A 25,640-nucleotide genomic window follows, 5' to 3' on the forward strand; every position below is an offset into this window, starting at 1 on the left:
CACCATGTCTGGAGTGGGGTGCTGATCTCCCTCCAGGTGTGAGTCGCGCTCCGGAGGTGGTGTGCCAGGTCTCCGTGCTGTAGGAACTAGTGCAGTGACCGCTAGCAGTGTCTCCTCTGCAGAGATGGAAGTGCAGATAGGGACACAAGCTGCTGTGTTCTCACTGGCAGGCTAAGCACTCCAGGTGCTTAATGGGCAATCATATAATGGTAATCTCGCACTAGCAGTCTGCTCTGAGAACAGTGAGGATAGTGCAGATATTCACAGCCAATACAAGGATCCTCACATATATTGTGGGCAATATCTTCCAGTCGGTATGTGAGTATATTGCTTGGATACCCCACAGGTCTGCAGTGAATAGAATAGCTCAACGCGTTTCATTACTGAGCGTACTTTCATCAGGAGCTCCTTGTCATTGGATGTCATTGTACTATACCACAATCTCCCATGTTCAATATTTATAGCTTTTGCATTGGGGCTCTCAGATTATATTTGTGAAATCATCTACAGTGTTCTGTGCTCACACACTTTATTCAGTTCACTTTGACAATACACATATTTTACATATCTTTGTGCCGAATCCAGCGACAACCATGGCAGTTGTTCACTGTTTACGTGTATTTTGAACTGATATCTCTTTCTAGATAACACTCACTGGGTAGAGCCGGGCTCCCGCCACTTGTCCCTGGAGGCTACGTCCTATGCGCTCCTCACACTTCTGAAGATGAAGCAGTATGAACAGGCTGCACCATTGGTCCGATGGATAACAGAGGAAAAGTTCTATGGAAAAGTTTATGGATCAACACAAGTATGTAACTTTTACATGAACTCACATTACATTAAATACTGTCCCTCCTTGACCAAGGTCTGCTTCTTAGTGAATAGATTAACAATATAAGTGTCATTAAAATGGTGACAAATGTTATGATCATTTCACAGAGAGCATAACATCAAAACATGTTGGGTATTATTCTAAACGACATGCAGAATGGCTGTAATTGCCTGATGCAGCGGAAGACAGATATACTACAGTACCTTGGATGTTGATGAGAGAACCCAGAGGGCTATTGGGTGTATCCCTATGGCTTCAAGTGGGAAGCCGCGCCGTCCACTGTTTTTCTGTCGACAGCTGCCAACGTTAACACGAGTATTGGCATTTGCACCTGTTCCATGCCGTTTGCAGGAGATGCATCAGAAGCAGGATTGCCTTCACTGGACAAACTCCAGTTACACGTCCACTACACTCAGATGACACTTCCACGGATCTCTTGCAAGTGACTGCAACATTGCTGCCCTGTAATTGCCCATATCACACAAGAGAAGCACTAAGCCTTGGAGAGTGATAAAGTGGAGAGTGATAAAGTACCATCCAATCAGCTCCTAACTGTCACTTTACAGGCTGTGTTTGAAAAATGACAGTTAGGAGCTGATTGGTTGGTACTTTATCTCTCTCCACTTTATCAATCTCCAAGGCTTAGCGCATCTACCCCCAAGATGAGATCAGCCCAACTTCCGTCTGACTCATAATTGCCCAGAGATACACAAAAGTGTGTACAGTAACTTTGCTTCTGAACGTGTGCACTTCGCTAAATCTCACTATTTGCATACACCTACAGAGCTGAGTCTAATTTAGAATCCAGCCCATTGTCTCCTTCTCATAGACCCATATATGTTGTCATACTAACACCAAACCATATTCTCCCATTGGGGACATGGCCTGGCATAGCATGGAGTACAGTACTGCAGGTCGCAATTTACCTGCTCTCTTTTCAAACTTCCTCCTATAGCCAGAGATTATTTAACAGAATTTCTCACCAAAACTTCCAATTCTGATTCGTCTGCACTTGGGCCTAACCATGGTGGGTGACCTACAGAGCTTGGGCTTCACTTGGATGGGCAGTGGTAGGGGCTCATGTTTAAATGTTGTGGCCAGCCACAATAGAGGCTTGACCAACCATTACAGAGGACATAGCCTGCAGACAGCCTGGATACTACAATGCATCCGTTCATCCATGTTCCTGCTCCACCAGGTAACTGATCCTGTAATAGAGTAAGAGCATATTCAAGTTCACTGTCCGAAACCCTACATCAGAGGTGGGTGGGGCTCAGGTAGTGGGGCCAACCGGGGATTTCCCCTGTACCCCGGTGGACTGATTCTTCAAGTAGCCACTGCTGTATAGTGCTTGTGAGGCCTCATTTTGTGGATGAGAAGTGTATTATCTGCCACCAATATCTAAGTGCATTAAAGAGGAAAAAGAATGCCACCTGGCTGGCCACTATTTCTATAATGAAATGACTTCTTCCTAGTGTCTGAGAGACCAAAGACCTCATGGATAGGCCCCTTTATTACAAAGAGGAGAGAGCAGAAGTGACTCCTTTCTGTGGAGGTAGGAAAAGCCCAAACTGCTCTCAGTTGCAAAACAATAACTGAAGCAAAAGCACATTACTGCAGTAACCTACAAACAGACCGGTATTAGTGGACTATGGACCTCATTCAGAGGCGGTCGTTAGATGCAAGCGATCGCACAGAATCAGGGCGGCCGCTTGCATCCTGAACGGCCGCCTCCTTGTTGATTGTTAAGCTGTGGGTTACCACCCACAGCTTAACGACCGACCAGGTTGATGGTCGCGATGGTGAACACCATCGCGACCATCGGGGCTTAAGACCAGACCCTAAGGTTGGGTCTGGGCACTCATAAGCCCCAGGTAGCTTTCTGCTCTGATGGAGCAAGAAGCTCCCCACTGACATCACTGATGATGTCAGTGCGGCCGCCCACAAAATGGTAGGCGTCGTAAAGGAACTCCTCCGCTTTGGAAACCACCCCCCCGGACCGCCTACCAAATGGGGTGAGCTGTCGATCAACATCGACAGCCGCCCCTTTGGTAGCAAGCTCAGGAGCGACAGAGTTTATCTGTCGCTCCGGGGCTTGCGCACGCGCAGTGCGGCCACTGCGCGTGCGCAGGACTAACCATCGAGTCAGTTACGAGCGCATCGGCGCTAGTGACTGACTCTGTATAAGGTCCTATGACCCTGAACCACTATGGATGGCTATTGCGATCGCGGCTGCGATTACGCATGTAGTTCCGCTGCAAAAATGTTCCAATGAATGCATTCGCAACCCCATCGCACAGCCAGCATATAGACGCCCACTACCGCTATCTCACAGCCATAATACCTTGCAATCCTGCATATAATTTGCGAACATCGACTAACATCGGACCCTCATGCCTAATTACAACAGGCCTGATTTCTGACTTTAGAAATTGCTAACTTTGTCGCATGCAGTATGCAGTGGCTGATTTATGCACGCCCATGTAGCGGCATTCAAATGGACTCACACACCAGCATTTGTTCAACTGCCACCCTGTCACCACTCCCAAATGCTGACTGCCTGTCACTCACTCCGCGATGGGTTTTTGTAGTCTGCGTGATCGCAGTGCCTGATTCAGAGCCGGACGCTATTTGCGGACGCTCGTTCAGAAAAAGGGGCCGGATATTTAAATTAAGTGCTCGCTCTTTGCGGTCTGTTGACGCCTCTATGTCTGAAACATGCGCTCGCTATTTTGTAAAGACACCCCCTGGCCACTCGCATCATACGTCATGTCCGCTATTTATTAGATTAATCGAGTACATCGAACGGCGTATGAACTGATCGCTATTCTTGTGGTAGCATTTTCCTACCGCAATCATGCGAGCAGTTCAGGCTAAAAGAGAACCAAGTGACGTGGTCGATGACGCTGCTTTGTTAATTATGCACACCCTTAAAACACCCGTTTTGACCGTTTGGCACGCCTACGTTCGGATCTCCACTCCCCGTTTTCAAGCACCTTCTCCTGTTACCACCCACAAATGCCTCATCCTGTCACTCAAATTAGCAGGCATTCGCTATTTTGCGAGCACACGATTTCCGACCGCACTGACTGGTTCGTGCATGCGCATTACAACCCATATGCATGCGCAGATGTGCGAACATCGCTCGGAGCGAACGAGCGGCCGCTTCCGAGCGGCTCTGAATCAGGCCCACAGTGCAATCTCAATGCTGCTGTTGAGCACGTGCACTGTTCTGTATATGCTGTTGCAGTTGCGATCCGTGTTGAATAAGGCCCAGTGAGTCAGTTGTCACTGTACAGGAAGAGGACACTCCAGTGACAATCATTAGCAGAGCTGAGACACACTGGCAGAGGACAGTCAATGTGACAATCTTTAGTAGAGTTCAGTCAAGACAGCAATCTAATAGCAGAGTTGGGATACAGAAGCAAAGGTTTGTTCAGTCGTTCAGCAGGGTTGAGGAACACAGGCAGAGGTTGGTACAGACAGCAAGCAAACAGCTAATTTTTAGCAAATAAACAGGTCAGTTCAGATGGCATATAACAGCAGACTAGGGGGTGTGAGGTGCGAGTTGCTATTTTCTCTTATCATTTTGCAATCCAATTATCAACTAGCACTGAATTAGCATCTTACCATTCGCACCTCCCTGAGAGATGGAAAGGAAAATCTTTATTTTAAGGTTAAAATGTTGGGACACTGGGCCTGATTCAGACCCGCTCGCAAGCGGGTCGATGGTCCCCCACTGCGCATGCGCACGCTGGAGCTGGCTCCGGTGTGCGCATGCGCGAGACCCAGTGAGCGACGGCAGCTCCGTCGCTCCTGGGCTCACTACAAGACGGGGCGGCTGTCCATATTCATGGACAGCTCGCCCCGTTTTGTAGGCGGGGAGGGGGGGTGGCTGTGCAAACGGAGGCATTCCTGAAGGAACGCCTGCCATTTGGGGGCGGCCCTACTGACATCACCAGTGATGTCAGTGGTGAGCTTCCTGCTCTATTAGAGCTGGAAGGTCACTGGGGCTTGCAGCAGACGAGACCCTACCACAAGGGTCTCGTCGCAAGCCCGATGGTTGCGATGGACCATCACCTGGCCGCTCACAAAAGCTGTGGGTGGTCACCCACAGCTTAGCGAGCGCCCAGGAGGCCAGCTCCAGTAAAAAAAAAAATGCCCTGATTCAGAGCGAGCACTCTGAAAGAGCGTCCGGCTCTGAATCAGGGCCACTGTGCTGAACCCCTTGGACACCCCCCTATTGACTAATTAGGCAATTGGAAGTTTCCAATTAGCTTAAATAGTCCAATAATTACAGTACATGTCATTTTTGGGGGTAAAAATAATTGTCCTCAAATTACCCCCAAATCAACTTTTTTGTTAGTTTAAGCACCCCGAATTTAATTACAATAATTTTTTAATTGAAAAATACTTGTTTTTATCTTTTTTTTTCTCAAAGTACTCCAAAATCATCCTTTTCTTACTTTTTTAGCATTTTTCGTTTAATTCGTTTGAGATTAAACGATAAAACCTAACCTTTGGAATAGGTGCCTGACCCTAACCATCCCTTCTAGTGCCTAACCCTCCGGTAAGTGCCTAACCCTCCCTCCTGGTGCCTAACCCTAACCATCTGGGTAAGTGCCTAACACTAACTGTGGGGGTAAGTGCCTAACCCTTACCCTCAAGTAAGTGCCTAACCCTAAACCTAACCCTAACAAACAAAAAAATCATGTGTCGATCATTTTTTTGTCGACCATTTTCATATCGACCTTTTGACCCTGTCCACCATTTGTCCCTGTCGACCTTTTGTCCTTGTTAACCTTTTGTCCCTGTTGACCTATTGACTGTCTAATATCTGGGGTCTATCTAGACATTGTCTATCTAATTACTGTCTATCTACAGTCCGGAACCCAATTTGCACCCCTCCGGTGTGAGTAGTGCAAATAGGCATTTTTAATTGGATTGGTGAATTCTCGGGAGCGCGCTTCGATGCGAAGTCTGTGAGTTTCAAAGAACAAACTCACTACTCGCTACTCGCAATTCACACCTAGTTGGATTGACCCCTAGGTATACAGAGTCAGAGGTCACAACAAAAAGGAGTACCAGAGGACCTAGGTTAGGCACAAAACAGCTGTTGTGGAATGCTGTGCTGCAGCTCCCATGTATAGCAGCTGGGACAAAAAGAAAATGGTATTGGTAAAGCCCTCAGAGGAGAGACTGCATAAATAGGTGGCTACGTTACATACTGGATTCCAACTAGAAATCACTGTACAGGAGCAGATGAAGACAATGAAGTCCACTTGCTGTTCTAACATCCTGTCAAATACTATACGGCCAAACTAGCCATGCTATAGATGCAGATGTGCAGCTTGAGAGATATGCCTGCTCCTCCTGTGCTACCTGGTAGTACATCACTAATAATACAAATAATAAATGGGGCAATACATATTAGGCTTGTTTGGGATTGATGTTTTCAATTGAATTCAATTAATTTCAAGTAAGTATCCTCCTCTTCCTCCTCCTCTTCTTCCTCATCTCCATGGTTTCCTGTTACTATATTTTCATATAACTGATCATATATATTTTTCTACATCTCATTGTTCTAGGCTACAATCATGGTGTTCCAAGCTCTTGCTCAGTATCAGATAGATGTCCCACTTGTCAAAGATTTGGAAATGGACGTCTCTTTTCGGTTACCTGGGAGATCGGAAAGTAAAACTGTCCGCATCAATCTTCAGAACGCCATGCTGGCACGCTCGGAAGAGGTGAGGACTCTCTGTGATGTTGGAGTGATAGTTGTAGTGCTTAATCCTGTGATGTAGATATTGGAATGTGGGGGGAGGTCTACAATGATCTCATAGAGAAGTGTGTGACACAGGGTGCAAATGAAGAAAGGTTTTATTGAACAAGATGATTATAATGGAATCACAGATGCCTTTGTGAGCATGTTATGCTGTGCTGTTTGATTTGAAGCAATGTGTCTCTTTACAGACAACAATAAATGGAGACTTTGTGGTCACTGCAACAGGGAAGGGACAAGGGACTCTGAGGGTAAGTTTTGTACAGTGTTTCCAGCCATTTATTTTCTTTCTTGTATTCTTTAAAGATAACAGAAATAAAATAGATCACAGACAAAATCAGATATATGGTATTCAGGCCACACTCACTGCAATATCTCCTACAAGATGGGAAGCTGGATACGGCATGTCTTCCAAGCCGATACAATTCTATTGGCCAAACAAAATTATTGGGATCACTGTCTGATGTATTGGTAAAAGAAGTTAGAAGATGACCACAGATGACCTCTAATGACCTGTTTGTCTGAACATTTGTTTACTGCACTAATAGGTCCCCATAATGCAAAAAAGGGTTAGGTTGGAATGGATATATTATGAACAGTGGCTTTACAAGGGGCATGTGAAGGTGCAGAGGAGGTGATATCAGAATGCAGGCTCTTCCTCAGTGACCTGGAGCCTAGCACTGCCCTGTGATATTATTGTGCAGTGCCTGGCTCCCAATCACTGAGGAGGAGCCAGCAGTGTGGGGAGGGTCTCTGGTGGCAGTCCGGCATTTCTGAAAGAGCTGGGCATGCCCCCAACATGATAAAATGAGGGTGCTGCAAGTCTATGCCCCTTTTTTTGGACTTATGTGACTGAGGAGTGTACACTGGGTCCATTGGCTACACTAGGTGTCACCAACCCCTTTGAAGCCACTGAAAATGACCACTTATGTGTATGGACATATTGGGCTTAGGACCTCATTCAGAGCCGCTCGCTATTTGCGGTCGTTCGTTCCAGAACAAGGGGTGGCTATGCAAATGATCCGTTCGCTCATTACGGTCTGCTCACGCCTCTAAGTCTGAACGAGCGAGCAAAACTTGCGGTTGTAATTTTGAAAAATACGCCCCCTTGGCCGCTCGCATCCTACGTCATGGCCGCTATTTATGTGATTAATCGAGTACATCGAACAGCGTATGAACTGCTCGCTATTCTTGTGGTAGGTTTTTCCTACCACTATATTGCGAGCAGTTCTGACTATCAAATAACCCAGTGACGTGGTCAATGACGCTGCTGTATTAATTATGCACACCCATAAAACGCCCGTTTTGACCTTTAAGCACGCCTGCGTTCTGATCTCCACTCCCCGTTTTCAAGCACCTTCCCCTGTTACCACCCACATACGCCTCCTCCTGTCACTCAAAGTAGCAGGCATTCGCTATATAGCGAACAAACGATTTTCGGCCGCACTGACTGGTTCACGCATGAGTATTACAATCCGTACGCATGCGCAGTTGTGTGAACATCGCTCAGTGCGAACGAGTGGCCACTTACGAGCAGCTCTGAATCAGGCCCTTAAATCAAAGATGAACTCAGTGGCTCAGTTTTCCTTTCTGCATATGTGACTATGAGTCACGTGCATCCCAATTGTCTGTGCAAAAGGTCACAGTACAGATTGCAGCACATGCACAAAAAATTGTACAGAATGTACAAGAATTGTATTCCTGAGCGGAAACTGGGAGGTAACAGGGAGTGGCCAATCGGGTGCATGCAGAGGTAGGGTCCTATGGAGTGTCGCGGGCATGTCATTGGAAACAGCTGCATACATAGACGCTTAAACAGGAGGCCATATTTATGTGGAAAAACTGCAAGTTTCGATGGAGAGACCGATGGTGTAAGTTTGTGTAAGTTTCGATGGAGAGACCGATGGCGGCTTTTAAAGATGCACCAGACAATAAAGCAGCGTCTTGACACACTACGAGTGGCGTCTCAGTCCTTGCTCATTCATATGCCTGGATGTACAGTAGACAGGGGAAGGGCTTTGAAGCGGCACCTTAGAATCAGCCCTATTGTGATCTTATCCTATTCCATGTGTGAGGCATTTGTCATATAACTACTATGTAATCCCACTTAGGACACAAACATTACATGAAATAGTATTGTGTCAATTTCTCATCATTTAGGTTGTACCATTTACTGAACAATCCATGGTCAGGTCATTCTTTACAATTAGACCATAGTTATGTTATTAATGGAAAGACTTGTATGTAAACCCGATGGTTTGCATACAAATCTGATTGGGTCGGGGACTGCACATGTGGAGAACAGGTCCTGCAAACTCTCTCACAGTGCCCCCTAAGCCCCAGCATAATTGATAGGCTGCATCAGTTTGTGGGATGGCATAGGGCGGCCGTGGGGTCTGCTTTACAAAATGGGGCATGCTGCCCCTGTTTTGTAGGCATGTCAAGGCCAGGTTCTGCCAAGGCTTACTCAGATGGCCGATGGCTGCTGTGTGCATAGCGTACAACTCTGCAGCAGGTCCTTGGGCTGCATGGCATACTCTGACTTTTTCCACTGTATACAATTCTAGAGACTGCATTATCTGTGTGCAAGGTCTAAGTACATAATGTCATTGGGAGGAATAACATGTTAAACCAATTGTAGGTAACAAAAAGGCCTGTCAGGTGCAACTGGACCCAGCATCCTGGAATGGTATCCGGTCAACATGTTCTAAATGTCAATTTCCCACTGACGCGTTTCATCACAATGGACATGTGACTTTATTAAAGGCCAATTTTTCATATTTTCTTTCATTTTAGTCTTTTGATTTTAAGTGCAGATATTTTTATATGTATTTGACATCTCTTGTGTGTGCTAATAAATGTAAATGCTATGTTAGGAATGACATGTTTGACTCATATTATTATAATAGGTTTTTAATTCCCAAGTGGGGACCTCTCTGGGTAGCATTACCTTACTTTTGATATTGGCATTTTTTCAATGTGCAAACTGATACAGAGTTTGCTGAAGGTTTGCTGAAACCTTTAGTGGTCCCACGTTGGTGATTACGATATACTATGTTGATGGTGAGGTAGGTTATACCATATATAACTTGCTTTCCAGTGCTGGAGATTGGTTTCTGATATTAACCCTAATTGTAGCCTAACTCTAACTACAGCCTAACTCTAACCGTAGCTGCAGCCTAACCTGGCTTTAACCCTAACCTCAAAATAATCTGCCTTCATTCTGCCTGTCAACCTTCACAATGTCAACATTTTCAATGTTGACCTGTTGGATGTCGACATTCTCATGTTGGCATTTTCAACATATACCCATTTATACTGCTCCATGGGGGGCATGGTACTGACTGTACAGTATGTAGCAGCACAGAAATAACCAATCTGTGTGATGGCTATAGCAAAATAGTGCGAGTAAAGTCACCCACAGGCATGACATCATTCATTCATTCATTCAGCTGACTATTGTATATTGCATTATGTCACTGATGTCACTGTCTTCCCAGGTGGTGTCTGTGTATTACGCTATTGAGACAGAAAAGGAGAAGACATGTAATAACTATGATCTCTCTGTGACAATAACAGATGCGCCTTTAGGTGAGTATACAGTATGTGTCATTATAACTGTGATTTAGCACCTTGTGTCTGTATTGATGCACAGATGAGACTTCAGTTATTTTTGGAAAAATAGGAATAAAATATAGATACTGTAGCTCCTGATAAGCCTAGATTTTTAGAACCCTAAAATGACTTAACTCAGCATCCTGATATTGCTACAAATCCATCCCCTAATACACTCAGCACCAATATGAGATCCGAAGGGGAGCAGTGACCCTATGAGGATGATGAATTATAATTTTATAGGGAGTCAGCAGAGAGATGGGATTCAGCGTGGAACTCACACAGCACATGAAATAATAGAGATATATTATAGGGAGTCATGAGAGAGATGGGATTCAGGACCTCATTCACAGGCGGTCGCACGGATCGATTTTTCGTAGCGAGCGATGTTTTTTTCAACTGCGCATGCGTGTACATGGCAGTGCTCGTGCGCAAGCCTGTCTTTCTGACCGCAATCCTCTTGCTCGCTAGTCACTACGAGGTCGTAGCTGTGATTGACATTTCGTGACGTTTGTGTGTGGTTACAGGGGAAGGTGCTTGTGAACGGGGGTGTGGTGGTGCGCACGCAGGCGTGGTTGACCTTAAAAAGGGCATTTTAAGGGCGTGCATATATTACTGAGCGAGTCATCACACACATCATCTCGTTGCAATGACGTCGCTACTGCTCGCAGAGCTAAGGGTAGCCCAGGGTCTACCTTAAGCATTGCGAGTGCTGGCGATGGTTTCTGCCTCAACCGATGTCTGTAGGTAATTAACAATGTAGCAGGTGTTAATCGTGCTGACGTAGGTTGCCGCCTGCGACTGACTCTGAATTAGGCCATAGAGATAAGAGGTGTGCTTTCATTGTTGTGGGTGTTTCCGCGCTTATGATGAACATTGCGACAGAGCGCTCGTTTTGCATATTCTCGATCACTTTGGGTGCGACCTATCGCTCCCGAGCGACCGCCTCTGAATGAGGTCCTCAATGTGCAACTCACACAGCACATGAAATAATAGAGATATCATATTATAGGGAGTCAGCAAGCAGAGAGGTGGCTTCATCATGGAACTCACACAGCCCATGAAATAGAGAAATTATATTATAGGGAGTTGGCAGAGAGTTGGCATTCTAAGGGTAGAGAGATATTACAGCAGGATAGGAGCAGACACAGTTCTGTATGAAAGAACAGAGCTATGGGTGATAGAGCCATAATTTCATCGGTTATAAGCAGAGATACAGCATGGTACAGTATGAGACTATGAACGGGCCGATACAGTATGAAGGAATGACATACAGTAGTAGAATATGGGCAGAGGCCCTGATTCAGAGCCGCTCGTAAGCGGCCGCTCGTTCGCTCCGAGCGATGTTCGCACATCTGCGCATGTGTATGGTTTGTAATGCGCATGCGCCAACCAGTCAGTGCGGTTGGAAATCGTGTGCTCGCAAAATAGCGAGTGCCTGCTAATTTGAGTGACAGAATGAGGCGTTTGTGGGTGGTAACAGGGGAAGGTGCTTGAAAACGGGGAGTGGAGATCAGAACGCAGGCGTGCCAAACGGTCAAAATGGGCGTTTTATGGGTGTGCATAATTAACAAAGCAGCACCATCCACCACGTCACTTGGTTGTCTTTTAGCCTGAACTGCTCGCATGATTGCGGTAGGAAAATGCTACCACAAGCACTGCGAGCAGTTCAGACGCCTTTCGATGTACTCGATTAATCAAATAAATAGTGGAGATGACGTATGATGCGAGCGGCCAGGGGGTGTCTTTACAAAATAGCGAGCGCATGTTTCGTTCGCTCGTTCAGACATAGAGGCGTCAACAGACCGCAAAGAGCGAGCGCTCAATTTAAATAGCCAGCCCCTTTTTTCTGAACGAGCGTCCGCAAATAGCGTCCGGCTCTGAATCAGGCCCAGAGACACTAATGGACAGAGAAGAGGAGACAGGTTTATAGTTTAACGGGAATCCAGTGAAGACACGCGGACATTGGGGTGATGGAACAAGTATGTTCAGAGATAAAAGAAAAGGAGAAAGTACCGAAAATTGTGCAGTTACATTGTGGCTAGAGGTCAGTGACCACGTATAGTGTATAGTGCTCATGGTGACAGCATCTAACAGCCTTATATTATATTTATTATAATATGTCATATAAGCTTAAAACTTTCCACACAGCTAAGAGGCCAGAAGGTGCTAAATCAACTGCCAACATGACCATTTGTGCCAGGTAAGTCACTTTATGTACTAATAATGCTAAACTCATCTTTTACTGTATATTATATTTTAACACAGCCCAGAAGTAACAGACACCCAACGTAGCAGTAATGTGTACAGTATATTTAATGCACAATAAAACCAACAAAAAATAGAATCCGATTACTTTGTCCTACAATAAAATAAAACTACTGCAATATATAAGTTCCCTAAAACATTTCCTAATCTTGGTATCAAATGCAAAGTTTGCATTATCATCACATCGCCAAAATAATTTACTATATATCTAATGCTTATATTACTAATTAGAGATGTGCACGCTCGATTCAGTTCGGATTTTCCCGCCAAATTTGGATTTTTCCCACTAAAAGTCAGGTCTCAGAAACAGGCAAAACGTCATCTTTCCTAGACAAACCTAATCTTTCATGGACTTTTGTCCATGAAAGATGATGCTTGTCCAGGAAAGATGATGTTTGTCCATGAAAGATGATGTTTGTCCAGGAAAGATGATGTTTGTCCAGGAAAGATGATGTTTGTCCAGGAAAGATGATGTTTTGCCTCTTTCTGAGAACCCAATTTTTGGCAGGAAAATTCCAAACCTGACGGGAAAAACCAAACCGCGCCTGCACATCTCTGTTACTAATACAAGATTACTTTGTGATTTGTGTTTAAATAGATAAATACACTGGAGTGTTTGTTCACTTTCTTTTAGGTCCCATAAAAATCAAGACGCCACAATGTCTATCATTGAGATTTCTATGATGACCGGATATGCCCCAGACATGAGCCAGATCAAAAATGTGAGTGCCAAGAAGACACTGAAACTATGATGCCACATAATAGATACTGTATCAGAGTCACATTACTAAATACTGAGACTGTGTGTACTCGCTCATAAAATCATCAAGACTTGTGTCTTCGTCCAGTGTGACTCACCACACTGGCTGCTCCAACAAGCCATATCCATTGCTCTGCCCTTACCCCTTTACTCATTCCATTCTGTCTGTAGTTTTACTGTAAGGTTTTGTATGCATGCTCAGAGGCGTCACTAGGGCTGGTGTCACCCGGTGCTGTGCTGCACGGTGACACCCCCCCCCCCATCCAAAATAAAAATTTGGTACCAAGGTGATGATGCCACGCCCGAAATTCTGGGTAGCAGTGCTTAAAGTGGACCTAGAGATGTGGTGGAACAACCCCACCATTCCTCAGCGATTTATCAATAAAAGGACAGCATGCGCCTTAGGCGTGTGGTGCAAAAAAGGGGCGTGATCTCGAAAGAAAGGGGCATTGTCATACAATACTATCCCAAATTCAAATTACTCCACACAGTAGCACAATCTTATCCACATTACACCGCACATAGTGCCCCTGATTCACATTACACCATAAAGTAGTGTCCCTTATTTATGTTCTGGCACACAGTAGTGCCCATTTTACACAATGACCACATTATTGACCCTTATACACAATGCCCACAGTAGTGCCCCTTCTACAATGCCCACAGTAGTAGTGCCCCTTATTCAATGCCACCTGTGGTAGTGCCCCTTATGCAATGCCCCAGTAGTAGTGCCCCTTATGCAATGCCCCCTGTAGCTGTGCCCATTATGCAGTTACCCCTTTAGTAGTGCCCCTTTGTGCACTGCCCCCTGTATTATACCCCTTTATGCAATGCCCCTGTATTATAGCCCTTTATGAAATGCCTCCTGTATTAAAGTCCCTTACGCTGTGCTCCTTATGCAGTGCCCCTCATACAATACCCCCAGGAGCTCCTCTTATGCAGTGCCCCCAGTAGTGCCTCCAGACAGTAGTGCCCTTATACTGTACCCCCAGTAGAGCTCTTATGCAGTGCCACTTTTACAATACCCCCAGGAGCTCCCCTTATGCAGTGTCCCCAGTAGTGCCCTTATACAGTACCCCCAGTAGTGCTCTTATGCAATGCCCCCAGTAGTGACCCTTATACAATGCCCGGCCCCAGGAGCTCCCCTTATGTAGTGCCCCCAGACAGTAGTGCCCTTATACTGTGTCCTCATACAGTACTCCCAGTAGTGCCCCTATGCAGTGCCCTTATACTGTTCCCCCATACAGTACCCCCAGTAGTGCCCCTATGCAGTGCCCTTATACTGTGCCCCCATACAGTACCCCCAGTAGTGCCCCTATGCAGTGCCCTTATACTGTGCCCCCATACAGTACCCCCAGTAGTGCCCCTATGCAGTGCCCTTATACTGTGCCCCCATTCAGTACCCCCAGTATTGTCCCTATGCAGTGCCCTTATACTGTGCCCCCATACAGTACCCCCAGTAGTGCCCCCAGACAGTAGTGCCCTTATACTGTGCCCCCAGTAACACCCCTTATGCTGTGCCCCCCCCCCCCTGTGCAATAGTACTTACCCCTCTTCACGATGTCCGGGCACGCATCTTCTTCTTCTCCTCCGGCGTGCCGCATGTGTGATGATATCACCGCGGCCGGCGTCCAGAGCCACACACAGGCCGCTTTGTGTCTGTGTGTGGCGCTGTACGCTGGACGCGGTGAGTGACTCCAGGCAGCGGCGGGGTGTGGTGGTGCCGGGGAAGGGAGTGTGGATTGGGTGCGGCCCGCGGGTGTGTGCGCACTGCTCTTTGGTGTCACCCCCTTGAAGGGTGACACCCGATGCGGGCCGCACCCCCCGCACCCCCCTTGTGACGCCACTGTGCATGCTACATACTTCATTGTGTTTTGTACTTGCCCTGTGTTCTTTTTTATATTTACCCAACTACAGGGCTTCATATACTTAGTGGTGTCTAATAAACAAAAGTTGATAAAAAAATGTAAATAATAATAATAATAATAACTATTATTATTATTGCAGTATTATTATTATTATTATTATTATTATTATTATTATTATTATATTATTTTTAAGAAAAACATCTCTAGGACCATCTCACAAAATTTACTAATTTGTTCAATACAAATCATCCATTATTTCTCAGAACTGTAGAGAGAGCGACATGAAAGATCAATATCAATATTAACATGCCTATTATATGGATTAAAGTGAAGACTTCTTTATGGGACATGAAAGCATTATACACACAAAATAATAATAATGTACACACAAAACTATTGTTATTTTCGATCTGGCATGTTCTTAAGGGTGGGCAATAAGCGTCCCTCCAGCTGCTGACGAACTACATGTCCCAGCATGCTTTCCAAGAAAATAAATGCTAAACTTTCATTAAGGCAACCCAACAATGTGATTCCATGACCATGCAGCTTATTTGAAATCCCGAATGGATCTGTCCATGGTGCTGATTGCAGTGCAAAACTGTGAATAGCAATGTTCCACAGGTTTAAAAAAATGGCTCTGTAATTGGCCTGCTCGCTGTAACACAAAGGTAACTGCAAGACAGAAAACAGGGCCGTTCATATATGAAGTCAGTGGGCATTGATTCCGCTTTGCAACCTGGATTTCCTTTGCATAGGAGGGTAGTAGGGCTCCTGTAAAGAAACCCTCAAAAGATGGCATAGGTTCCCACCGGCAAAAAAAAGGTGAGAAGCGTTCTGCAAGCAGTTGTGCATTTAATCCTGCATCAGCTCAGTTGTGTGTTTATGTTGCGGTCCTGCTGCATCCAGCTAATTTATTGTGTCCTACTAGTGCATCATCTGTTTCTGGTGTCATGGTACATTGGTTTGATACCTTCAGGTCATTGTGTCGAATCCTTTATTAGACAGTCTTGCCAACCATTTCTTGATTAAATAATCACTACCCAAAATTAAGTCCTGGGGAACATATTGATTTCCTTGGGGACAGGGGGTTACTATAAGTGAAGTTCTCATCAAGAACGGTCCTGAAAATTTAACAAGTGAAGAGGTTTGTGGTGCCAGCTCTGCATGTTCAGGGTATTTCCAATGTGCAAATCAATATATTTAGTGATACACTGACTGATAGATAGAAATTACAACCAAAGAAGAGTCTAACCTCCTTCTTCCTTTAAAGCTCATCAAAATGACTGTATATGTGAGTATATGGAGCTTGTTCATAGTATGAATTGTCTCATCCTTAAGTCCATACATTTTGGAACTGAATTGTGAATTAAAACATTAGACCATATCTGTAATCTACCACAGGATGCATTTTTTCAAATATATTATTTACACTGAATATTCCCTATAATTCCAGCTTAAAAAGGGAGTGGACAGAATCATCACCAACTACGAGCTCATTGAGGGACAATTTGATAAAGGAACCCTTATCCTGTACACTGACAAGGTGAGACATTACTTTCAGTAATCAGAAATAAAACTCACGGTAGCCTTCAGTTAATCTTGGATGTTCTTCTCTAATGTTCCTCAGTATTCCACAAACTATTGTGATTCTTGTAGACATACAATAGCTTGAACTCATTTGACAAGTGACAAATGTTTATTAAATGTAATTTTTCTGTGATCGCATGACAATATCTTATCTATACACTTTGGAGGTGCTGCTTACCTTGGTGTATAGATGTTACTGTTGCAGCAGTAGGTACTCATTTCGATTTTGTAACCAACGATTTTCTGTCAGATTGTCCCTTGAAAAAGTGAACGATTTTTTGAAGTGTACTGAACGATTTTTTGAATGATGAACGAATAATGGCCCTCATTCAGAGCAGCTCGCTATTTGCGGTAGTTCGTTCAAAAACAAGGGGTGGCTATTCAAATGATCCGTTCGCTCATTGCGGTCTGTTCACGCCTCTAAGTCTGAACGAGCGAGCAAAACTTGCGGTTGTAATTTTGACAAAAACGCCCCCTTGCCGCTCGCACCATACGTCATGTCCGCTATTTATTTGATTAATCGAGTACATCGTACAGCGTATGAACTGCTCGCTATTCTTGTGGTTGGTTTTTTCAACCGCTATTTTGCGAGCAGTTCTGAGTAAAAAAAAAACAAGTGACGTGGTCAATGACGCTCCAGTTTTAATTATGCACACCCATAAAACGCCCGTTTTGACCTTTAAGCACGCCTGCGATCTGATTTCCACTCCCCGTTTTCAAGCACCTTCCCCTGTTACCACCCACATACGCCTCCTCCTGTCACTCAAATTAGCAGGCATTCACTATTTAGCGAACAAACGATTTTCGGCCGCACTGACTGGTTGGCGCATGCGTATTACAAACCGTACGCATGCGCAGATGTGCGAACATCGCTCGGAACGAGCGAACGGCCGCTTACGAGCGGCTCTGAATGAAGCCCAATGTTCCTTCCTTTAATGAAAATCGTCATGTTGGACAGTCTGAAATGGACGATGAATGATAACTGCAAACTACAAACGGGAGTAGATTGTGATTATCGTTCATCGTTATAACTCATAAACTGAACGATTTTTTTGAACGATTTAACGAAAACGACGTCGTTATCGACAAATCGTTCAAAAAATCGTTACGTGTGTATTCACCTTAAAACCTGCTCCTGTCTGCCTCCTCCCCCTTTTACTTTCTTGCACCAATATGAGAGTCTTCATTTTAGTTCCCAAGGATTAGAGCAACATTTCTTCTGCTGCTGGAGAGCATTTAAATATTTATTTTATTAATGTATTTAATGTTCTGCTTTTCATCTCTTTTTGCATATTTAATAGTTCTCAGTATAAACTCCTCCAGAGTGAAGTGGTCATATTCAGCACTTATCTGCCACTTGTATGTCTCCTAGAGTGAGGTCACTCAGTCACCCGTATTTTTAAGATGTATAACACCAGTTGTTCCAGTTGAAGTAAAAATTGGTCCCTATATGCCAGTGGTGGGGAACCTTTTTTCTGCTGAGGGCCATTTTGATATTTATAATATTATTTGTGGGCCTGATGCAGGCCACACCCCCCTCCGTGTGATGTCACATAGGGGCAGGGCCACAATTGCCGATGATTACAGCAATGACTGGAGCATCTTGAGGATGCTCCGGGAGCTGTAAGGGCAGCGTGTGACTGTCTGAAGTGTCCTAAGGACGCTCATGGTGGCACTGCTGCATAGAAAGAAGCTGAAAAAAACTCAGAGGGCCAGACCAAATGATTCCAGGGGCCTTATACGGCACACGTGCCTGAGGTTCCCCATCCCTGCTATATGCAATACAGAAACTACTGTTTGAGCCTCTTGAATCCATTGACTTTGAGATCCTGACCTGGATGGTGTTTTTTATTAGCTATTCCCTCTGCAAGAACGGTGTCTGAGTTGGCTGCCTTATCTTGCAGAGCACTATGGGCCTGATTCAGAGGCGGTCGGAGGATGCAAGCGGTCACTCAGAAACTGGGCGGCCGCTTGCATCCTGACCGCCCGCCTCTGTTGCGGTCGTTAGGCTGTGACCATCGCGACCATCGGGGCTTACGACGAGACCCTAGGGTAGGGTCTCACTTGTTGTAAGCCCCGGAGAGCTTCTGGCTCTGTCTGAGCCGGAAGCTCTCCACTGACATCACTAGTGATGTCAGTGGGGCCTCCCCCAAACGGTAGGCGTTCCCATGTTTGGGCTGCCACCCCCCCGGCCTGCCTTCCAAACGGGGCGAGCTGTCAATCAACATCGACAGCTCGCCCCCTTTGGAAAGAGACCCGCTACGACCATCGCTGTCGGTCGTAGCGGGTCTCACGCATGCGCACGAGGGAGCCGGCTCCCTCGTACGCATGCGCACTGGCCAAACATCGAGGCGGCCGTGCGGTCGTAGACCGTACGGCCGCCTCTGAATGAAGGCCTATATCTGGCTATCTGGCCTTTCATATGGACAGAGCCATTCTGCACCCCAAGCTTTATTTTCAGCCAAAGGTGGTGTAAAAACGCCACCTGAAGGAGGATTTTGTTCTCTTTCCTTTGGTAAAAAAATTAGCCATTGTTAGTGAAGAATCTCTCTGCCTCTTAGATGTTGTTAGAGCTTTTTGGGTCTTTGTAGACAGTCTTCCTTGTGAAGGACAGATAGCTACAATGTACTGTTCCTTATAATGCACATATAGCAGGATTTCTGGAAACAAAACAGATGCTTGTAAGATCGATATCAGCTGCCATCTGACATGTATATATCTCAAAGTAAACTCATATTCCAGGTAACCTTTTTGGGCCAATCTACCAGATTGGTGAGAACCTCTAGGGCAGAACAGCATGGAGCCTCCGTTGAATAGTTGAGCTGATGTGGTCCTTTGTCCATAGTTGTACCAAATTCTATAGATTCCATGGCTTTGTGTCCAAAGATGCCAACATTGAGTATAGCAATGTCTCAGTGTTACCTTCCCAAGGGACAAATGTGGAATTCCATGGTTAGAATATCTAATTTCTAGATACATACATTTCTCTGAATCAATCTGGGGGACACTGTATTCCCACCCTTTATTTCACTCTTTGTTTATGTTTGACAACTGTTTTTATTTATTTATTTGTTCTTTTCTGTCCAATGAGTTTTATTAGTCTGTAGCAGCGTCCGCTACGCAGGAAGGTTAGCAGGGTCCACTAAATGGTTTCACGGAGATTGATTTAAAGGTACTGTAAGTCGAAAAAGTCCCAATTTTTTTAACATGAATATTTTTCAATGTAATAAGATGTGTTTAGTTCCAATGGGCTTTAAGATAGTAATAGGTTGATGTGAAATGTTGTAGCAGTCTCATTATGTAACTTTAGTTTTATTCACCGTTCATTATATTGCATTCTATGCTCACACAGATATCGCACACAGAGGAGGAGTGTATACAGTTTAATATCCACCAGTACTTTGAAGTAGGACTTATCCAACCTGCGTCTGTCACAGTGTATGACTATTACTCCCCAGGTAAGATGCTCTGTAACCCTGTGATCTGACCTCTCACTGAGGCCCGTATTCAATTCGCCTCGAAAAGTCCCGTACTTTTCGAATGCTGCACTTTTCGCCGACATCGCTGGTTATCAGTGCGAAAAAGTATCGCGCTCATCCACGCTTATCTCCGTATTCAAAAAAAGTCAGCGAAAATGGGACTCGGAGAAAGTCTAAAATGCAAAAAGTGCTATCAGATTTGGGGAAATAAGACTGACACCGCCCAAAAGATGCACTTACATTGGGGATCACTATAGATCCCACCGAATAGCCCAGCTGAAGATATTTGGGGTACTTAATTGATCTCAATTGTTGCTATTCAGCGTCTTTGCATAAGTTGTGAAGAATAGCTTTTAGCAGGTTTTTTGGGGTGAAAATAAGTAGTCCCAGCAAATTTGGGGTACAGGAAAATGGGTGCTAGCATATTTTAAAGTTGCTAAAGTGAAGTTTTAAAAAATGTAAAATGAAAGTACTTTTTTGGGGTAATCTAAAGTATTTTATAAACTTTTTTTGATGCAGTTTACCTTTGGGGGATTGTCCCAAGGGTGCACGGGGGTTTTCCAAAGTTTGCACCCCAAAACCCCAATTCTGCACTTTTTTTTGACTGCTATTCCATAGGCAAATATTTTTTTGCTGATTCAATGCATTTAGTTTCCACACCGTCGAAAAGTATTTTGTAATTGAATATGGGGATAAGTTTCCGCTGGTGAAATGACGTCAGCCGCGATACTTTTACGCGGATTCGGACTTATCGCGGCTAATTGAACATGGCCCGGAGTCTAAAAGATGAAAACATGTTATTGTCTTTGCTCACTAAATAGAACATTCTCACTTCACATCACTTATATGACGGTACTGACAAACAGCACGCCCTTTTCCCTGATCTGAGACCTCTTTCTATACTCCTTATGGTGTAGCATTTATTTATTTATTTACTTATTTTGTAACATACACCTTAAGGCAGAATGATTAGTGATATATGTGAAATCATTTCAGCCAATGATATGTTTTTGAAGCACAATCCCAATTCACTAACAGAGAATGTATAACCCAATAGCGTTGGATATAGAGTGTTAGGTATTGGTAAATGGAAAGCATACCCCAATAGCAGCAGTCAGTAAGGAGGGAGGTGACCTCCAAAAACATGGAAAGTGCACAATACAAAAAGAGAGACAACTGAGCTCTTTTCATATCAGTGCTTCAATTGTAAATCAAACAAAGACATGGATCTTATATCAAACCTACTAATTCATATATTTAATCAGTGGAAAATGACATAATCAAGGTATATATAAAAAAGTCACCCTTGAGGACTAACTCCATGTAAAAACATATGAATATTACGTTGTGCAATCTAGTAAGTTGCAATCTTACCTGTAAGATGATATTCTTATCTGCAGGTGTCCTCTCACTGTGCCCCTGTTCTGGAGACAGATGTTAAAGCTAATTTCTGTTGCCATTGAAATTGATGACCTACATTATAGGCAATTTTAAAATAAAGTATCTGCTGTACAAGTGTATCATTATTTCTTAAAATATGTATATGAAAACAAGGAAGAAACCGGTAGTGTAGAAATCAAACTACAAGACCAGTACTATTATAAATTAAAAAATGTCCCACTATAGAGTAAACATAACATAGAATTTATTTTATTAATTCTATCAAAGTGATTATTTGTTTTCCACCTTCAATATCAATTTTCAAAATGGCTCAGAAAATAATACAATAAGTAAAAAAATAGTATAAAAAGTGGCATCGAAACTATTGGCCAAGTGCTTTGTAATATAGTGTAAAGTGACTGCGTACCAAAATGTAAAGAAATGCGTGCTTATCTGCAGGGGTGTTTCTAGAGAGGAAGGGGGCCCATGTGCAGTCTCTGTCACAGGCCCCCTCCTCTCCGTCCTGCAGCATGGAGCGCACTGAGCTGTGCGCGACCAGCGCCGCACTAATAGACTCCGTGCACTATAGTGTGCCCATAGTCTATAGCGCATGTGCAGGTCACCGGGAAAATAGCCGCGGCGGTCATTTTCAAGCCGTTTTTTACAGTACAGACACCTGCACCGACGTAGGACTCCAGAGAGGTAAGTATAATATGGGTGCAGGGTGTATGGTGCAGGCCCCTCCCTGGACCCAGGGGCCCGTGTGCCCCACACACCCTGCACCCATTATAAATACGTCCCTACTTATATGGAATAAAGTGCCTGGTAACCGGAATTCAAAGTGGCTTAATCCTTAGCGTTTCCGCCATAAATCCCAACTGGACTTGAAATGTATATAAAATATATAACCAATATGTGTCCAATACAACACTTTTTCTTATTCTCACCCCAAGATGTTGAGATATGGAAGCCTCGGCACTGAGGCACCTACTGCCTTCAATGTTTGTCCTTTAATTGGAACCCGTAGAGAGAGTTGTGTCATACACATCAGTGGTTTGATGTATCGAGCAAACCTAAACCATAGAAAACATTGTACACGAGGTAGCTCGGTGCTGAAGTACTGGCCGAGTTTATTCAGATTTCAAGATCACTTTTGCATCCAGCTCCACATTCCCCTTAAACAATCAGGGTTTCCCTCATAGCACAACAAGCATGATAAATTGGGCCAATGAGAGACAATCTGCAGTCCATGGGTTCATATAGCAGTTGACATTGGGCCTGCAAAAGAACCAAACCTCCACACTCAAAATATTGTGGCCTGGTTACTCCGTTTGCTGGCCCTTGAGACCTCTCACAGGGAAAACCACCCACTGTTTTTGTCGTGGCACGACATTAGGCAGAAAGGGCCATGGCTTAGGCATCTCATGCACAGCCTCCAATATCTCCGCAGCAATGGCAAGTTCCTGTAAGGTTTACGTATACTAGTTCACTCTACAGCCCTCAATCCAGACCTCAGGTGAAGTAGTCATTCTATTGAACCTCTATGATTCTCATTGCCAAATTAGCTTTGGGTTGATGCCATTTCTTAAGACCTTTAAAAAAAAAATTAGGAAGCTGCACCCTATCTGGTTTCTCTCTTCCAAAGCATGGTCCATGATATTGTTGGCTTCTCTAGTTGCTATGACTACAATATAAGCCAACGTTTATCTCTTTAGGTGTTGCTAACAACTCTGTTTAAACTAAGTCCATGTATGTTTTTCTGAGCTTTACCACACAAATAAAGTGCTAACATCTAATTATAATTCACCACAGCCATCTAGCACATATTGTAGTTTTTTCAAATGCCACAACATACAGTATACCTTAACTTGCCCGCCACCTAATTTTCTGCAGAAAATGCTGCCCCCCTTAACCATCTGATTTATTTGTCAGGATGACAGACCACTTTCACATATACAAATATGAAATAAGGTCTTCTTACTGATCCCTAGCACTAAGCTTACACAGTCCAAGTGATTTTCAGATTGGCCAGCTGATGTCAGTCACCCACCCACAAGATCCATAATGGTTAAACTCTACCCCAGCTCTATCCCAATTGGCTGATGTTAAAACCATGTGATATCTCCTTCATTCCCAAATATAAAGCCCAATATTTTGTTTAACCTATCTGACTGCAGTCCCATTTGCACCTTGTCAACAGGAAATCTTGTGGTAAATCATAACTTTCCATAATAAACGGGACTATTTCTTACTCTAAGTTTAAGGGGCATATTCAATTGGGCGTGAGCTTTACGCCCAATTGTGGATTCCGCGGGTATGCGCTCTCCCGATACTGGAGGTATTCAATTTAAAAAAATAAATTGTTGCAGGGTTTTCAGAACAGAGTATGAAAGACAAAAAAATGCATACTTACATGTCCAGGGGTCTATGATGGTCTCTGCGGCTCCCATTGGCCTCCCCTCCATCTTGTCACCAGCGGCTGCTTGGAGTCTAGGGGGCTGCTGGGAGGCTCCGGGAGCTGGAAGGAAGAGCAAGGGCTGCTGGTAGAGGCAGTTCTTCCAGCACCCGTTACAGTGAGGGACACACACACACAGGGGGTCACACACTCTGGGGGTCACTCACACACACACTCACTCACACTCACTCACACTGACATACTCATCCTGCTGCAGGAGACCGGGTCCCGACGCTGGATGCAGAAGACACCACTTTGGAAGGTGAGTAAATAAGGACGAATTAAGCTAATCGTAAGCCTCCAATTGCTTAATTATTAGTCCTCAGGGGGGGTTCTGCTGGGGTCCCAGAGCAAGTCCCACTTAGATTTCAGGAAAAATCAGACTTTGCTCTGGAGGTGCGAGAAAAAAAATCTCCCGGCGCTCAAAATAGCAAATACCCCCGATCCTTACTGAATAGTAAAAATCCCTCTTCTGCAAGAAAAACCCTGCAGTACTGCAGTTGTGAGATTTTTGCTATTCTTACACCTAATTGGATATGCCCCTAGCTGTGTCACCTTGAAAACAACCACATAATTGCCTGGAAGAAGAAATTGAGCATTCACAAAACCCTAAGGGTATTCGTGAGTGTTATATGAAAGCCTGACCTGCCTGATTATTACACCATATTTATAAAGCAGCCTCCTGACACCATTTTTTCAAGCATACTGTATTAAAACATGTGAGTGACCAGAAATGATGATTATTTAGATATATAAACTGAGGAAGGTGCTAATGTACAACAGGATGTGGGGGATAATGTTAAATGTGGGTGTAGTAGGTATTACCGCCGGCCGCATGGCAGCTCGGCAAGGGTGAAGATCCCTAAGGTAAGTATCGCTAACCTAATTCTACCCCCTAACTCTAGCCCTCCCTTAGTGGTGCCTAACCCTAACCTGCCCCCCAAGTGCCTAACCCTAATCCCCCCTCTAAGTGCCTAAACCTAACCCCCCAATCCCCACTGCCTAAACGTAAGTCCCCAGAAGAGGGTGCCTAACCCTTACCTCCCCCGGGGGTGCCTAACCCTAACCCCCCCTTCCCCTAGCCTAAACCTAACCCTCCTGGGGGGTGCTAACCCTAAGTCCCCCCCGGGAGCCCTAAACCTAACCCTCTCCCCCTCGCGGCTGTCCGCGCCCTGTGCCCGGCTTACCTTCGTTCGGCATGAGTTGAGTTTTTGACGCCTGTCATTAGTACCACGCCGGGATTAGAGAGTCTGGAAGCCGGCGGTCGGCATTTGGACAGTCAGCTTCCAGACTACATTCCGTTATATGTGACAATAAAGGGGATGCAATGATGACTGTATTGGAATTAAGGAAGAAACTGAGATAGATGTTGACTATTCGGAAGTAAGGAAGCCACCAGTGGAGCCCATGATATACACATCGTCACACCTGGAAAAACTGTCAAAAAAACACAAACGTCTACTGTGCACAATTATTTTTACCCCAACCCAGAGAACATTTGCCAGGACATCTCTAGCCTTTGCCATGCCAAAATAAGTAGGACAGTTGACCATCTAGGCACCTACACTTACCTTTTACTGTACATCATTTGCAGTGAGTTCATTCAAGCGGTTC

The 25,640-nt window shown here is 44.6% G+C and overlaps 1 protein-coding gene across 1 annotated transcript in view; it reads left to right on the top strand.

The window, feature by feature from the left end:
- The window catches only part of LOC148454320 (complement C3-like), a gene marked incomplete at its 5' end in the record, with an annotated part of 49,676 nt that overhangs the window by 9,041 nt on the left and 14,995 nt on the right, over nt 1–25,640 (top strand). Inside the window, 8 exons of the mRNA XM_088461037.1 lie at nt 645–808; nt 6,421–6,579; nt 6,806–6,865; nt 10,115–10,205; nt 12,381–12,432; nt 13,132–13,219; nt 16,579–16,668; nt 20,065–20,170. Coding sequence (XP_088317163.1) covers nt 645–808; nt 6,421–6,579; nt 6,806–6,865; nt 10,115–10,205; nt 12,381–12,432; nt 13,132–13,219; nt 16,579–16,668; nt 20,065–20,170 — 810 coding nt within the window. The remainder of the gene's footprint in view (nt 1–644; nt 809–6,420; nt 6,580–6,805; nt 6,866–10,114; nt 10,206–12,380; nt 12,433–13,131; nt 13,220–16,578; nt 16,669–20,064; nt 20,171–25,640) is intronic.

Source organism: Taudactylus pleione, unplaced genomic scaffold, assembly GCF_031769625.1.
Source record: "Taudactylus pleione unplaced genomic scaffold, aTauple2 ptg001005l, whole genome shotgun sequence".
Taxonomy (NCBI): domain Eukaryota; kingdom Metazoa; phylum Chordata; class Amphibia; order Anura; family Myobatrachidae; genus Taudactylus; species Taudactylus pleione.